The sequence below is a fragment of the Brassica rapa genome, chromosome A07 (genome assembly GCF_000309985.2).
Source record: "Brassica rapa cultivar Chiifu-401-42 chromosome A07, CAAS_Brap_v3.01, whole genome shotgun sequence".
Taxonomy (NCBI): Eukaryota; Viridiplantae; Streptophyta; class Magnoliopsida; order Brassicales; family Brassicaceae; genus Brassica; species Brassica rapa.
Genome location: NC_024801.2, coordinates 9,971,748 through 9,989,351, shown reverse-complemented (window position 1 = coordinate 9,989,351; position 17,604 = coordinate 9,971,748). Strand labels below are relative to the sequence as shown.

At 38.2% G+C, this 17,604-nt stretch overlaps 1 protein-coding gene and 1 long non-coding RNA gene across 2 annotated transcripts; both read left to right on the top strand.

Annotated features, from left to right (window-relative positions):
• The first annotated feature begins 4,790 nt into the window (after positions 1-4,790).
• LOC103828784 (LOB domain-containing protein 4) lies at positions 4,791-8,186 on the top strand. The gene is made up of 2 exons (XM_009104418.3): positions 4,791-7,012; positions 7,499-8,186. Exons 1-2 carry the CDS (start codon positions 6,836-6,838, stop codon positions 7,838-7,840), a joined length of 519 nt encoding a protein of 172 aa, XP_009102666.1. The 5' UTR covers positions 4,791-6,835; the 3' UTR covers positions 7,841-8,186.
• Positions 8,187-9,706: 1,520 nt separating this feature from the next.
• On the top strand, positions 9,707-12,170 carry LOC117126700. Its single transcript, XR_004449448.1, has 2 exons — positions 9,707-11,545; positions 11,880-12,170. It is a non-coding gene; the product is annotated as an uncharacterized LOC117126700 (long non-coding RNA).
• Positions 12,171-17,604: the final 5,434 nt, after the last annotated feature.

Sequence of the window (17,604 nt, the reverse complement as noted above, 5' to 3'; positions counted from 1 at the left end):
TACAAACTCCAAATAGACTCTAAAGATGGTTAAAACCTATAAAACCCATAATATATCATGTAGTCTTGTTTGTTGTTAGGTTGATAGATCATCATGGTTGCTAAGTTGTTAGAAGCATACCACATCTTGCATAAGAACGCCCATATTTTTAAAGGACTTAATGAATTGATTGTCTCGAGGAATTAATTGTTAAATTGATTGATGTTGCTTGATGATTGTTGTGATTGTTATGTGTGAATTGCGTGTGAGCTAGGTTGTTGAAAAAGAAAACTAAATGAGTAGATTATTATATGCATGTAGTGGACTATATGAATGATGTTAGGATGAGACTATTTGATGTTTGTGACTGGGGTGTGAAAGAGAGGAATGCCGGTTGGGAAAGTAAAAGCACTTTTTATAGGCGTTGGCCTTGGGGAAACAACAGTGGCTCACTGGATGTATGGGCGATTGGTTTAGGAAGGACAGCAGTGGGAAGTTACAATTGTAATTATGTGTGTTTGGTGACAACTTGTCGCACTTATAATACAGTAATCGAATCTTGTTGATTTTGGCTAGTCAGTCTTCATTTTTGCATTGAGTTGTATAGTTACTCATGCACAGAAGCTGGTCTAGAAGTTATCTCACTGATAATTTCATTTGCTCACCCCTCCCTTTCGATTCCATTGTGTGCATAATTGTAAGTATAAGTGACATATATGGTTGGGTTGTGGACTTAAACAGAAGGAAACACGTCTACATATCATGGGACCAATGGCAGGACTTGCTGGCATGTCTTATGGTGTAAACATGTGTCCCTAACCTGCACTTTCAGGCTTAAGAGGGGAAGTGAGTGTTAAAATTTGTTATCATAGCATGTGTTAATATCCCTTAGTACTAAAATGAGAGATCAATTTCTTCCTTTTCGAAATTCTTATTTCAGTTTGGGAAAACTTTGTGAAATTTCTTGGCATTTAAAATTTTTGTAAAATATTTTGAAAGCCACCAACCATATATGATACGTATGCTTTTATTTATAGTTATGATAATATATTTTTACGTGCAGGAGGTCTTTGCCAGTTAGAGTTAACCTTAAAGATGATTGTATGCGCTGTGGACATAAAACAACTCATGTGTATACTAGTAAGCCCATTTATGATAGAGATGGCAATATGATACCATTCACTTACCCATTTGAGTAAGTAGTGACCCACAAATTGTTGTTATCCCATTCCCGGAGGCGTGTGGAGCGATTTGTTAGTTGTTTCCGCCATCACCAAAGGTAGAGGTGACGCTAGAAAAGAGGAATCATAGCCACCCAAAGAAGGTGAATTCAGAGTCCGTTGTAGGCGTGTAGCGGCTAGAGTCAGCGGTCTCATAAAGCCGTTGCAGATCTCAGAGATAAAAAAGCCCAGTTGTGCCAAACACTCGTAGCGGTCCATCGGCTATAGCAGCGGTACATAGGCTATAGCAGCGGTCTGCGAAAGCCGATGGAACAAAATGTCTATTCTCTATTTGAAATTAGAAAGAGGCAGCAGTTTTATGTAACCGTTGCAAAGAAATGAATATTACATCAGTAATCAGCCTTCAACAGTTGTATGAAATCTTGACTTCTAACAACTAGAAGCATGCAACGGTGTTCCCCATCAGTTTTATAAGGCTGTTGCGAGCCTCCGAAAAGGTAACTCTTATGTTTTGAACAAATTGTTACTTATTTTATTTAGGGTCTACCTTTGTTTGTTGGGTCGAGCCCTTCGCTCGCATAGGAATCTATTTAAGTGTTTTAGGTGAAAACTCCTAGAGTATCTTGTTTTCTTTTTAAGCACTTGACATTTTGGTGAAAGATTCAACCTTTAGTCTATTTTCATTTTTGTTTCTTGTGCTTATTTATTATTCTTGCTATCTAATTATGATTAATATTGAGTCTTGTATGAGTTTAAGGTTTCTCATGGTGATTAGTGAGTAGACTCGCTTTGAGTCCATGAGCTTTGTAGATTAGGATGATTAAGTGATGATCTAGGGTATGTAGTGTTATATCCTTCTTGTCATATGTGTATCTTGTGATCTTAATACCAGGTTAGGCTTGATCTCCTTAAATTTATATTCTAGGCATTTCATGCATTGAATGTGTTTAATGAAATGCGTGAACCAACTTTATATTGCTTTTTGTTGTTTAACCAATGAAAATTGATGTTAAAGAAGCTTAGAAAGTTAATATAATTGTTAATCATGTATACTTGCTCGTATTAGATCAATGGAAGTCGATTTTAGTGCTTGTTTAGTGTAGGGATTAGTACCATGGAAGTGAATTAGTTTACTGCTTGTGTCTAGACTTATAGAATATTAATGATTGATTGTATGATCACTCTAGATAGGATTTTGATCATCCAAAGTCAATTCTCTTAGGTTCATATTGCCATATTGATTGATAACTTGTTTAGTTCTTTAGCTTAAATATTGGACTATTTCTTGTTACATTTCATTACAAATTGATTGCTTAGATTAAGCAAATGTGCATTCTCATTGTTTAGGATCACTAGGATTGGATTGAATTCTCAAATACTACATTGATTTGAGGAATAAATTTATTATATATCACGAGACTTAGAGTTTGCTTTGGTGAGGAGATGGAAGGTCAAGCGATAGTGGCAGAGAAGTTGATCATTGATAGGGCCATTGATATCTCTATTTCTGTCCCCGAGAAGGACTCGCCTAAAGATTCAAAGTGGAAATATGAGCCAGAGTTTGTCAGCTAGAGTTTCCTGCGCTACCGATCATAGATCCGAGTCGGAATGCGCTTCTCTACTTCATTGTATCTAGTTCAGATTTTGGGCTCATTTCATAAGAGCGGGACATATGTTTTTCTTATTTTTCATTTTCGGCTTTTTGAGTTCTTTCTCATAGATTATTTGTGTCTTCTATGTTTGTTCTGGTTTTGGATATTATGATTTGAAGTCTGACGATTATAATTTGGACAAAATTCTGATTAACAAAATAAGAATTGTAACATCTCAAAACCTCATAGCCCATTAGAATTAAACCTAGGGTTCCCCTCCTTTTCTTAAATATAGTAGTCAAGGTTCTTTTTATCTTCTCTCTATTCCTCTCTCTCAGCCTTTCTATGTATCGTTGATATCTCTCTCTTCCTTTGCATCATCTCTCTCTCTCCTCGATGTGTGCCACTGCGAAGCAGCCACCAGGCATCCCAGTCCACCACCAAGTTGTGCCCTTGGTCCTTGTAGTTGTTCATTTTCGTTTGATTGTTGTTCTTCGTTCTCATTTCCAAATTAGTGTCAGATATATAACCCAGGTGAGGTGGTTTTAAAACCAGTTTCTTCACTTAATCTTTTATATTATCTGATGTTGATTTAGGTTTTAGTAAGTCTTGTTTGTTGTTATGTTGATAAATCATCATGGTTTATAGGTTGTTAGATGCATATTATATATTGCATAAGAACTCCTATATATTTAAAGGATTTGATGGACTGATTGTGTTTTTGCGATAGATTGATTGTTATATTGATTGATGATTCTTGATGATTGTTGTGCTTGTTTTTTTATGAATTGTGTGTAAGCTAGGTTGTTAGGAATAATTGAACGAGTAAGTTATTAGATACATGTAATGGATTAGATGAATGATGTTAGGATGAGTCCATGTGCTGTTTGTGATTGGTGAAAAGTGTGGATTGGTGGAGAAAAGGAATGTGAAAGAGAGAAATGACGGTTGGGGAAGTAGAAGCAATGTGTGTAAGTGTGTTGGCCTTGGGAGGAAAATAGTGGCACATTGCGTGTACATGCAGTTGGCGTATAAAAGATATCAGTGGGAAAAAAAAAGTGTAATGAGTTGTAATTGTGATTATGTGTGTTTGGTGATAACTTGTCGTAAATCTGATTGTAAGTGAATCATAATTATTGCGGCTAGTCAGTCTTCGTTATACATTAGGTTGTATAATTTCTCATGCGGAGAAGCTTGTATAGAAGCTATCTCACTGAGCATTCAATTTCCACACTCCTTCCTTTTTATTCCCTTGCATGTAGGTAAGTAGAAGTGATGAATGTGGTTGAGTTTCGTGGAATTATCCAAAAAAAAGTATATGGGTTCCCTGGGACTAAAGGTGGTACACAATGGCTTATCTTACAGTGTAGACATGTGTCCATAACCTTGTCCTCTTGGTCTTGAAAGAAGAGATGAGTGAGTGTGATAAGAACAACCAAACATAACGAAAGATCAAATTTAGTAGAGCCATAAACTGTGACTTCACTTCAGATAGAATCAATAAATCTCACCAATAAAATCAATTAATCTCACCAATATCAATTAAAACAAAGATAGCTATGAATCAGAAAATCAATAAAATTCATCTTAAAAATAAGGATAAAACCAAAGGTAGAACAACTCATTAAATGATATCAATCATAACAATCCAATAGGGTTATCATTAAAATTGAATCGAAAAGAAAATCAAAGAAATAAGGAAAAAAAAAGAATTCATGATGAAATCAAAATATGCGCTAAACAAAATTCATTAAAAATCAAATTTGAATCACTAGTGATATGTCGACCATGACGGTGCTTTGAAAACCACTATGCTAGAGACGGTAAGCTGAAAAAACGGTACTGTAAGAGTCGTCATTGGTTGTCGAGACAGTGCCGAACTTGAGGAGAATCCGACAAACAAAACAAAAACTCTTTCTCTCACGTACGTTTTTCTTAATATACTCTTTAAATGAATAGAAGAAAAACAATAAAAACGAAAATTTAGAAAATTTTAAAACTTAAAAAACTTTCAGACCAATTAGAGTTTTATGGGGAGTAAAAGATAAAAAGAAATAAATTAGTATTTTGACCCAAAAATTAAATTTTATGTGAAGTTAAGAGTTAATAACTTATTTCCCAAATAAATAAAAAGGATAAGTTAGAATTTTAAAGAAATAGTAGAGAGAGATAGGAAAAGTAAATAGGAACAAATGGAGAATTTTAGTTAGTTAGTGAATTTGGGGTTTTTGTGTATATAAAAAACAAATATCCCTAGAGCTTAGTCACAAGAGTGACTGATGTTTTTCTTAAAAAAAAATTGTCATCTAATATATTAAAAGTGGATTAGCAATAGTTCTTACACAAAGCCGACAAAGGTATAATGCCATTCCGGAGCCACAAGCCGGCGTGAAACATGATACACTCGGAGACAAATGATGGAACTAAAACCGACTTCACAAACTTAAGAGAGCAAATGAGAGAATAAGAGGCTAAAACATACCATAGATTAAGCATAAACTTCAAGAACAATGAAGCAGATCGAAGCCGGAAACAAGATTGAGAGAGAAAGCGAAACAAGCCTATCTTATTAGAGTTGAGCTGATATCTCTTAGAACCGTTCCCTTAGGAACCAAACTAGTAACCAACACACTTACCACTTCTTCAACAAGAGAATACACCATAGAAAAATCCTTTAACTCGAGCAGCCAACAATGAGACACATACATTTTTGACGATCGACTACTCCAAGACCGTTGCGATTGAGCATAAGCTCCACAGCTTCTTACCAAGAAATAAAAAAAAACGTTGGTTGCAAACAAAATAACCGCACAACTTCCCTGCTACGACGCTTCATCTACTGAAATCTTAAACACAAACCCATGTTGAACGATGAGACTAACCAAAGACCACACGCAGCTGAACCCAAACATCTCAAAGAAGAACATACCGCCCTAAGACCACAGCAGATAAACTCCAACCGATGTCCCGAGCAAGAACTCCATCCAAGCAAGTCGCCAAACCAACCACACTCTAGCACAATACAAACCTCTAACACTCTTTCATCTCCAAGAAACAAAGAATGAGATACAATCTCGATGAATGACCAATGATACGCTTGAAAGCCGCTTGACCAGGTTCGATGGAAGAAATAAACTCTCACATCAGAACCGGCTATAACCTCCACCGCCCACTAGAAAACAGATTCGAACCCAGAGAAGCAATCTAAGCTAGCCAAAACGGACAACAAAACTGGATCCTAAAATAAAGATCCCCATACGAGAGGCCTCAACACAACCATCCTAACAAACTAGCTACACCAAACTCAACACCTTAAGAGAAGAAACAAACATGAGATGTTCCAAAACAAAACGAGATCCCCAAATTCCAGCGCCGGAACCCTAACATCAATCCCGCAACCACCACACAGAACCTAGCAATACTGCAACATGCGGAACCTCCGACCCAGCTCGAGCAACAAGAATCCACCAGGAAGACAGATCTTTTCCCAAGACCAAATCAGACCTTCTACAATAAAGGCGTCGAGAATCGAGATGAAGAAACACGAAACTACGAACAAAACTTACAATAGAAGGAATACATAAGAGAAAGGGGACCAGCGGTGGCACTATCGAAGCCGTCACGTGTCAGTCGATTGAGATCTAAAATTTTATGGCTACTGAGTTTTGACGAGAGTGATAGGAAATGTTTTTTTGGTTAATGTATGTGAGTTTTTTTTTTTTTGGATCAAAAATGCATGTGAGTTTTTCTTCTGTTTTTCTTAAACTTTAGTGGAGTAAAAACATTGCAAAAGAAGAAAAAAAAGAAAACATGGCGCCAAAAAGCTTAATGGTCGTGTCACGTGATGTAAGTTTGCTTGATGACCACCAGACAAATCTAATATGTTTTCCAAATCTTCGGGCCCCACCTTTCAGATGTGCTGACCTTTTCTTTTCTTTTCTTTTGTCTTAATTCTTTTATATTTAAAATTTTAATTCATTTTTTCCATTCTATAAATCTCGACAGATTCATTCTTCACTCTTCAACTAAACACTTCACTTTTTCATTTCATTCCCATACGAAGGACACGTGGCCAGGAAAAGGATGAAAGAAAGTAGCCGAAAGCAAGGAGCGGCGTCGCCATGCGCGGCCTGCAAGCTTTTACGGCGGCGGTGCGCTCAAGATTGCGTTTTTTCGCCGTATTTTCCGGCGGATGAGCCTCAGAAATTTGCTAATGTTCATAGAGTATTCGGAGCTAGCAACGTCAACAAGATGCTCCAGGTATTTGTTCTTCTTTTCATGATAATTTAAACGTGATTAAGCTTACTTTGTTTAATTAGGATATTTTGTTTTTATTTCTCTGTTTAAATTTTATTTTAGATAAGACATTACTATCATTTCCACGGAACTTTTATTTACAACTACTCCATGGTCCGATCCATATATATTATTTTATTATAATCTAATTTAAGGATTTAAACGAGAATTTGTGAATTGCATTTCTTTTGTTAAACGTTTACTTGTTAATGACATCTGCAGTTGTCAGCAGGTGTAGAATTCTACCACTTTTAACTTTTGTTAGCTGATATAGAATTAAACAGCTATACATTTTGTTAGGTAATGTTATTAATACGGTCAACATTTGTTAGCTAGCTAATGTGGAATCTACATTCAGTGAGATTCTATACGCCTAAACAACGTACTTTACAAAAAATCTTGTGAAGCTGATTAGTCTAATTTCTCACAAGATGTTTAAAAACTCAACAGGAGTTACCGATCCATCAGCGGGGAGACGCAGTGAGCAGCATGGTCTACGAGGCTAATGCAAGAGTGCGGGATCCTGTCTATGGTTGCGTAGGTGCGATTTCCTCCCTGCAGCAACAAATTGATGTGTTGCAAGGCCAACTAGCTCTGGCTCAAGCTGAAGTGGTGCACCTCCGTGTGCGCCATTCAACTAATTTTCCGGGAAATGGACTGTGCCCGGATAGCCCGAGCAGCAGTGGCTCACCGTCCTCGAAGCAAGTGAGTCCACAGGACAACAAGGGCATATTTAGCCATATGGACATGGTGGATGAAGCCAGTTTGGGAGAGTCTATGTGGTCTTGCTAGTTTGATGTCCTTTTTTTCTCTCTAATGCATTTCCTCTTCTTTTTTTTCTTGGGAAATTTTCGGGATTATATATTTAATTAGGGGTAGGAAATGAAAATACTCTGTTTTGACTACAGAGTGAAACTATTAACATGATATAGACACATATATGTATACTAAGTACTATAAATCTACTATCTATATATAAATATAAGTGGTACTTATTTGTATTTCGGGTATTTGGGATTTTGGATCAGGATCTACGAGGGTCATTTCTAGCCGAGGAGAGAACTTTGTTATCGATCTAATGTAAACTTGTGAAATATATATTTATCTTAAGACTTCTATATACGGACATGTTTTTGCTTTTGCCAGTTTGTAATATCCAATTGTTTAGCCCAGGGATTTAAAACAGGCGGTTATTTCTGGTATCATCAAATAATTTCGTAAAGTTAATAAAGTCAGAAGAGAAAACAAGAAAACTATGGAGAGGTCTTAGAAGAACTTTCGATAAAGTATTAGGTTGGTCCCAAGTAAAGTGTAACACAATTAGGACATGACACATGAACATGGTAACAAGTGATGCGTGTTGGGAGTGGATTTACATCCTCTCTCAAAGACCCATTAGACATTTAATTAGGCTCACTTTCTTTATAAAACCCTAGACATCTTTCTTCTATAAATGGAGAGGTACCTCCATATGAGAAAGGAGCGGGACCTCTTTTTAGACTTAAGAACATACTTTCATATATATTTTGTATTCTAAGGTTCACTTTACCTTTGTAATCATCTTGGTGATGAACCTTTAATCAATAAATCTATTTTATGTTCTTTTCCCATTTGATTTCATTTGATTATTTCTCCTAAGCCTCAAGAACCTAATTTTATTCTTAGATTCTTTTATTGTATTGATTCAACAAACACTACCAGCATAAACACCATTTTTGGATCAAACAGTTGGCGCTAGAAGGAGGGGCTAAGGAAAACCATCATCGAATCAAATCGAACTTGGGAGAAAACCCTATATCTGGTCAGTTTCCACATTCGATCTTCACCAAAAACAACCCAGGCTGTTTGAGCCTAAAAAAAAATGTTGTTTTGAAAGCCCAAGTGAAACCCAAGAGATGACGTAATCACCTCGTCCTCGTCATTCACTCTGGCGAGATCCCGACGACGGAGCTGTACATGAACAATGGCCATCGGCTCCAAATCATCAAAACGAGCAGCGAAGACTAAGCGGCAGAGGCGTTATCAGCATCACTCTCGTCGAGAAATCAGCCTTAGCTTGCTCCGCTCCCGATAAAGCCGGAGACTTTCTCGCATTTGATTGCTGCGATGGAGGTCCGGTTGCTTCCTTAGCTCGTGCTAGCTTCAACGTCCATCCGTTCCTCGCTGGGGAGCTAAACAACATCGAATCACCTGGATACAGACCTTGAGCGACTCTCAGCCCAACGGTGACGGAGGCCTGGTAAAACGGCGATCGGCGGGGGAAGTGATCGGAGATCTCCATCTCTAGCTTTCACCAACATCCCGCGACGGGGTCAGTGAAATCGAAGGAGATGAAGGCGGTGAAGAATCAAATCCACGCTGTCACGACATGGGCTCGCCCGCAACCACCAAAAGTCAATGCCTTTCTCGGTGTTGCTTCCGCCATGGCTGCTCTTGCTTTCTTAGGAAAGATTGCTCACGACCACGACCACGACGACTTCTTCGTCGCCACCGAGGCTGTCCACGCCCTTGGAATCTCCGCTCTCATCTACAAACTCGCCAAGGAGATGACTATTCCCATCCATTCCATCCATAGCTTGCAGAGCTTTTTCATTCTCAGTACAAGCTCTGAACCATCTCGTGTACTCTCTGATACTCCATGGTAGAAGCTTCAGCGATGAACTTCCATTCTGCAACTCCTTCTCCTCCACTAGTGTGAGCCCTGAAGTGGTCGCGAGGGAGCCTTTCCAAGCAAAAGGATGAGATGGTAAGCTTGTGACGAGGTTACCAGCTTGTGACGAGATGGTTCTTGCGAGTTCAAAACTCGAGCTTTGACGAGAAGAAGAAGCTTAGTGGTGAAGCAACTGTGACCATGGTTTTGTCTGCTTGTGTTGATCTTGGTGATGTGCAGATGGGAAAATTTGCAAGGAGCTAATGGATCGAGCGAAGACTTGACCTTGGTCGCAAATGTATCATAGCGATTCTGATCGTCCTTCTCGACGTTCTGTACCAGAGAATTTGTGGCTTCGACGTCGTGATCTCTGTCACCGTCCTCTCCCTGTGGCCACGAGATTGATGACGTTCCAAAGCTCTGGCTTGACCTCTGTTACGAAACCACTGCAAAAAGTTAAACAGGAACAAGATCTCTTTGGGATTGCAGATAGTAATTATCTGATCTCCGCACCCGGCTTCCTGCGCTTCACCACCATGACGTCTTCAAAAGCTCCGTCAACGGCTTTGTTCTCGGCATTCACCTCGTCACGTCACCAGTGTCATCAAGGGATCGTGAGAATCACGAGGAAAGAGACAACAAGAAGCGCAGTCAAACGTTAGGCTTCAGATACATCAATCTCTTCGAGGCTTTAGGCTCCATCGTTGCAGTCTTGCGAGATCAGGAGATGAGCTTGTTCTTACTGAACTCTTCTCCTCTCCTGTTCGTGCCAGTTGCGGAGAGCTCTAGAGAAGACCTTGGGAGATCACTGTGAACCAGCCACCTCGCCACAGACGTCTGGAAGCTTGAGACAAAGCTATCTCAGCATATTCATGATCCCAGCCGTGACACCTCAAGAATATTGGATAGGATCGTCAAGACCAATCTAGTAAAGCCACCGTGTCATCTCGCCACGAGCTCGACGAACAGAGACGGCCCCGAGATGAGAAGAGTCATGATCTCTACAGCAGCTCAAAGCTTCAAGCTCTGCTCAAGCTCCAAAACGAAAGAAAGAAGGCACTCGCCGTGGGGAACATATGAGTGATCAGACCATCTCAACCTCTCTTTACGATCAGCTCATGATCATCCACTTCAAAGAAAAAGTCTCACCAACTCAGCTTCAGAGCTAACTGCTTCTCTATCAAGTGATGCTCTCTAGACGAGATCGCCAGTTGCATAAAGCTTCTCGTCAGATCTCCAACAGACAGCTCATCAAGGCTTCAACTCTTCTTTGGCAGTTTACCAATTTATCTTCTACCGACAAAACCACTTGCCGGTCAAAGCTCCACCGCAAAGATAAGTCCTTTAATTATATTATCACATGCTTTCGTGTACACATGTGTCACAGCATATATTATAAATGTGGTTTCAATCATTAAACAACTCTAAGCTGCTCACTCTTATTATAACTTTTATGAGATGACTCTTGTAATTGCTTTGCTGTTGGTGGACAATTATTATATGATCACATGCATGTGAGAGCACTAAACAAAAACAAGTTCGATAGCTTGCATATTAATTATGCAACAGTTGGTTATTTCTTTTGGCTTATATTAATCATGATCATGCTTTTTGCTGTGAACCAGAGTTGATTAGATCGCTGAGCCAAAGAGAATCAACAAGCGGCTACCACCATCATGTCCTCATGCTTCGAAGGACAACCCTCAGCTACGAGCTTACTGGAAGCAGTACAAGCGACACAAACCAGCACGCTTTCTCAACATCATCATAGCCTGACGAACACACAAGCCAACAACTTGCTTGGGGCACACGATCTCAACACGAGACTTCGGGTCGGCAATAGTTCAGTAAACATGTATTTTAAGCACGAGTTTAAATTGAACTTGCTTTTTATTAGGCACGAGTTTGCGGTCGACTCGCTTGTTGTTAGACACGAGTTTACAAAAACTCATCTTTGGCTAAGCATGAGTTTACAGAAGCTTTCCTTCCACTAGGCACGAGTTCTCAGTAAACTCGCCTCTGTCTTAGCATGAGTCAAGTAAACTCGTCTTTCGCTAAGCACGAGTTTAAAGCAAACTTGCTTTTTACTAGGCACAAGTTCGAAATAAACTCGCCTAAATCGTCATAGGCGTGAATGTGTCTAATTAATTGCCTAATAAACCCTATTCGTAAAATTCATAGAGATCGACTTCATCTCTCTCTACGAACTTGGGGGGCTTACTGTTGGGGGTGGATTTACATCCTCTCTCAAAGGCCCATTAGACATTTATTTAGGCCCACTTTCTTTATAAAACCCTAGACATCTTTCTTCTATAAATGGAGAGGTACCTCCATATGAGAAAGGAGCGGGACCTCTTTTTAGACTTAAGAACATATTTTCATATAGATTTTGTATTCTAAGGTTCACTTTACCTTTGTAATCATCTTGGTGATGAACCTTTAATCAATAAATCTATTTTATGTTCTTTTTCCATTTGATTTCATTTGATTATTTCTCCTAAGCCTCAAGAATCTAATTTTATTCTTAGATTCTTTTATTGTATTGATTCAACAAACACTACCAGCATAAACACCATTTTTAGATCAAACAATGCGGTAATGTTAGACCGAATTGATTTGAAACCGGTGTGAAGAATCACTACAAGAAAACACAAGTTTTACGAGGGCAGTTTTCCTTGTGACTTCGTCGTAAAAGCAGTGTTACGAGGAATTAGCGAGGAAACCCGTTTCGTCGTTATACGTTTGTCGTAACGCATATATCCTCGCTAATTCGTCGTAACATAGCGAGGAAATAATTTCGTCGTAAAAGCAAAGAGGAATATTTCGTCGTAAAGACCACGTAAAGCTTCCACGTAAGAACGTCGCTAAATTTCCTCGTAAATACCACGAAAGACGTTCCTCGTAAAACCACGTAAATAACTCGAAAGTAAATACTCGTAAAGTAAACGTAAATACCTTGATAGCTTTCCTCGTGAAGACCACGTGAACTTTCCACGTCATTTCCTTGTAAACAATTCCTCGTAAAAACCTCGTTAAGCTTCCACGTAAAGAAGTCGCAAAATTAGCTACGAATTTACTTCGTTTCGTTATTTTACAGAAATAAAAAAATTATAATTAAAAAAATAATTTAAATTATTTAAATTATTAATAAAATTAAAATTCTAAAAAAATCAAAACCAAAATATTTTATATATAAATAAGTTTTGAATTCATAATACAAGAACCGAAATTAAAAAGAACTAAGGGTCGTGAATCGCCCGATAGAATTCATCACTCCTCGCCGTTACATCCGCCTCGGCATGTGTGTCGGATGTTGACTCGCCTGGAATAGGATTTCATTGTCGCATGGTCATCGGGGGAGGAGGAACCGATGGTCCTCTAGAAGAAGGAGACCCAAAGACTCTCTGAGTGTACTGAGTCTCGGGGACAGTCTCTTGTCCCGAAGAACCGGGAGCTGATGAAGACGACGGGTCTAAACGATTACCCGGCTCACCGAACATCTCTCTGTAATGGGCAGTAAGTCTACCTTTTCGAACCTGAGAAAAAAATTTAATTTTTTAAATTTTCGTCAGCAGTATATTTTCCAACATTATCCACCTAATCAACACTAAATAACATAAGATCCGTAAACTTATCTAAATTCCCTATACTAACCACCTAATCTACCTAAACTAACCAAATTAGAGAGGAATTAGAGAGGCTTACTATTGCAACGAAACAGGGAGGAAGTGGAGAGGACGTAGAGAGGAAAGAAAGAGTGAGCGCTCGGGGTGTATATATAAGATTACATACCGTCGCAAATTCCTCGTAATTTTACGACGAATTACAGAGGCCCGTGTTTTTTTTTACGACGAAACAGCGAGAGATTACAAAGGCCCGCGTTTTATTATACGAGGAAGTTACGAGGAATTACAAAGGCCCGTGTTTTTTAGGTACGAGGACGTTACGACGATTTTGCTTACGTGGAATTACCGAGGAAAGCTTCCCTATAAATATACCCGTAACTCTTCTTCTCAACCCACACCCAAACTCCCAAATCACACCCTATCTCACATCATACTCTCAAATCCAATCCTATTCAAATTATAAAAATTTGAGAAAAAAGGAAGAGAAGATGATATTGGAATTTATGTTGGTGAGACTTAAGTAATATAATTGCTGGAAGTCTTGCCACATGTAAATCCAGTATATTTCTTCTTTTTCTTTTTTTTTCTAGTTTTTACAGTACGAGGTGTTTACGACGATTTTGGTTACGTGGTATTTACGACGAATTTGTCCTACGTGGTATTTACGACGAATCTCTCCTACGTGGAATAAACGAGGAATTTGTCCTACGTGGTATTTACGACGAATTTGTCCTACGTGGTATTTACGACGAATCTCTCCTACGTGGAATAAACGAGGAATTCGTCGTAAGTTTGACGTCAACATACGAGGAATTAACGAGTATTCCGTTTAAATCCCTAAAATCCGAAACCCCAAACCCCATACCCCATATTCCTTATCTTCTACTTCATATATTCCAAACCCTATCTTTATTTTCATTCCAAACCACAATTCCCTATCTTCTAATTCATATATTCCAAACCACAATTCTCACTTTTACTTATTCATAAAACAAACTCCCACATTTTCTTATTCACAAAACAAACTCCCACATTACCTTATTCATAAAACAAACTCTCACATTACCTTATTCATAAAACAAACTACACAAAATCGAGTATATTTCTTCTTTTTCTTTTTTTTTTTCTAGTTTTTACAGTACTAGGTGTTTACGACGATTTTGGTTACGTGGTTTTTACGACGATTCCGTCCTACGTGGAATTAAAGTGGGCCGCGTTCATCATTTATTTTACGTGGTATTTACGACGAATCTCTCCAACGTGGTATTTACGACGAATTTGTCCTACGTGGTATTTACGACGAATCTCTCCTACGTGGAATAAACGAGGAATTCGTTGTAAGTTCGACGTCAACATACGAGGAATTAACGAGTATTCCGTTTAAATCCCTAAAATCCGAAACCCCAAACCCCATATTCCTTATCTTCTACTTCATATATTCCAAACCCTATCTTTATTTTCATTCCAAACCACAATTCCTTATCTTCTAATTCATATATTCCAAACCACAATTCCCACTTTTACTTATTCATAAAACAAACTCCCACATTTTCTTATTCACAAAACAAACTCCCACATTACCTTATTCATAAAACAAACTCTCACATTACCTTATTCATAAAACAAACTACACAAAATCGGAAATACATCAATCGGATTCATCGACATTCTCGTCATCACTAGAAATGTCTTCATTTTCATTAAACTCGTCTTCAACAGCTTCGTCTGTGGCATCATCGGTAAGATCTTCATACTCGTGATTATGCGGATCAATGAGAAGGATGTCATCAATTTCTTGTTCAGGTTCCTCGACTTCATTTATCTGTTCTTCTTGCAATGGTGGTTCTTCGCCACTGATGATTCGTCCTCGAGGTGTTACTTTGATCACTGCTAACCAATTTATACCCGAATCTCTCATCCGAGAGTATGGAAGGAAGCTAACTTGGTCTGCTTGTGAAGCTAAGATGAAAGGCTCGAATTTGTTGTACCGTCGTCCACCGTTGACATCAACTACACCGAATTTGTTAGACCGAACACCTCTGTTGACGACGGGGTCGAACCATTCACATTTGAAGAGGACGCATTTCAGCTTCAGTATCCCTGGAAATTCGACTTCAATAATCTCCGTGTGTCACTTACAAAGTTGGTGGATTCAAAATTAATTAGGTGCAAAAAAAAAACGTGTGTCACTTACAAAGTTGGTGGATTTAAAATTTCCTCGCTAAATCCAAGTAAATAGTTTCCTCGTAAATAAGACGCGAAGTTTACGTCCACTTTACGAGGAACGTACGTGAAACATGATATCATCGTTATTTCCTCGTAAATGACACGTCACATTACATCGACTTTACGACGAACGGTTTTTGTCGTTAGTTTACGAGGAAATAACGATGATACCGTTATTCACGTAAAATCCTCGTAAAGTTGACGTAAACTTACGAGGGTTTTTTTTCCTCGTTAATATTCCTCGTTAAGCTTGAGTTTTCTTGTAGTGAATATGACCTTATCAAATCTTGTGTCACTAGATTAAATAATTTTACAAATTTTGATATGAACTTTATGTTATTCGTTCTATCTTTTCTAAGAAAACATTAGCTATAGTTTCGTGTTATTGAATTAATTATTTAAAAGTACATACAGTCTATAAATGGGGAGGTCCTAGTTGACTGACCCACAAAAAAAAAAATACGTCACCTACTACTATACAAAGCTTATGTTATCAATGGACAATGGTTGATATGTACTTGTTAGATTGCTCACAGGAAAATGTTATCAAAGCTTCTAAATGAAAACGTCCTTTTGAAGCAAGCAGCTTCACCAAACAGAGCTGGTTGTTAAGTTTAGCCACATCAATGAGATTTTTACTGCTCATGTTTACATAATAGTGTAGCGTCAAGACTCGAATCAGCTCAACCGATAGAAGTTGCTTCCGGAAAGTTCTATGCATAGAGCAGGAGATTGAGGGTTTCTTTTGTAGGAAAATAATCAAGTAAAACTTTACCCTAATCATAGGCGACTAGGATAAGCTCAAACACTTGCTAGGATGAGCTTTCTTGAAAACGCCTGAAATTTTATGCCAAAAAAAACCGAACATAAAACAGAAATTTAAAAGACGTGACTTGAGCAACATCCATTGCTTAATAAATTATATGGCCTTGTTCTTCACAGACATGCTTAAGTTGAGTAGCTTTGCATGGACAACATTAAGATTCTCTACATGGACCACAAAGACGAAAACTCTACCAGTGACATTACAACCTTGGATTTCAACACGTTGGAGAGTGTTCCTTTTGGGATTGAAGTAGAAAACATAAAACGGTTTTTTAGATGTATACTCGGCCATCCACAAACAATTTCATCACTCGCGGTCATTTCAACAATTGAAACACTGCCAACAATGAATTCATTGTCCGTCAAAGTGTAAACATAATTCGACCATTCATGTTTCTGGACATCCTTTAGAACCCACATAAGCGCAACTCAATGGCATTGTCAGCCTTATCATACTCCCAGCTAACCCACTTAGGCACTTACCCTTAGTCCCTTATAGTTTATCAGTATAGTATCATATGAATGTATTATTGACCAGAAATGCTTTTGTGTCAATGAAACTGGTTTTCTGAGATCTAACATCTAAGCAGATTATCTTCATTCCGCCTAGGTTTTCCAGTCTTGAATATTCGTGTTTTTTTATCTTATATAAACCTGTTCTTATTTCTTCGGTTTTTTTGGGTTAACATTTATTCAGGTCGAGTTTTTTTCGATTTTGGTTACTTTGGATAGATGAATTTTGGATCCAACTAGGTACAAGTAAATTTTTGGTACGGTTTCGAATCATGTAGTTTTGAGCCAGTTCCAATTCAGATTTTTGGTCCGGAAAACATACCCAGACCTAAACTAATTAACGATGCAAGACCAAGCACTAAATATAACCTTAGGACATGAACCACTAAACAAAATTAAAACACTGTCGTGGTGCTTATCATTTTATTATCACCTAGTTTGGCTAAATTATCGTTTGCGAATAACAAAGCTAATAAGCATTAACAAGGAAATTCACTAAGTCCACTAATCACTTTTACATCATCGTTGGTTAGGGAATAAATTCTTTTAAGTTCTTGCAAGTATTTCGTCAAATACTTTTGGTGCATAACACGTTACGCCTTGAGATTTTAATTAACTAAGCGTGTGAATGGGGAGGCAGGATAAGCATGTCATCTGCATTTGATTTTTCTATGTAATTTATTGCTAATCAAATATTTTAAACAACATGACAGAAA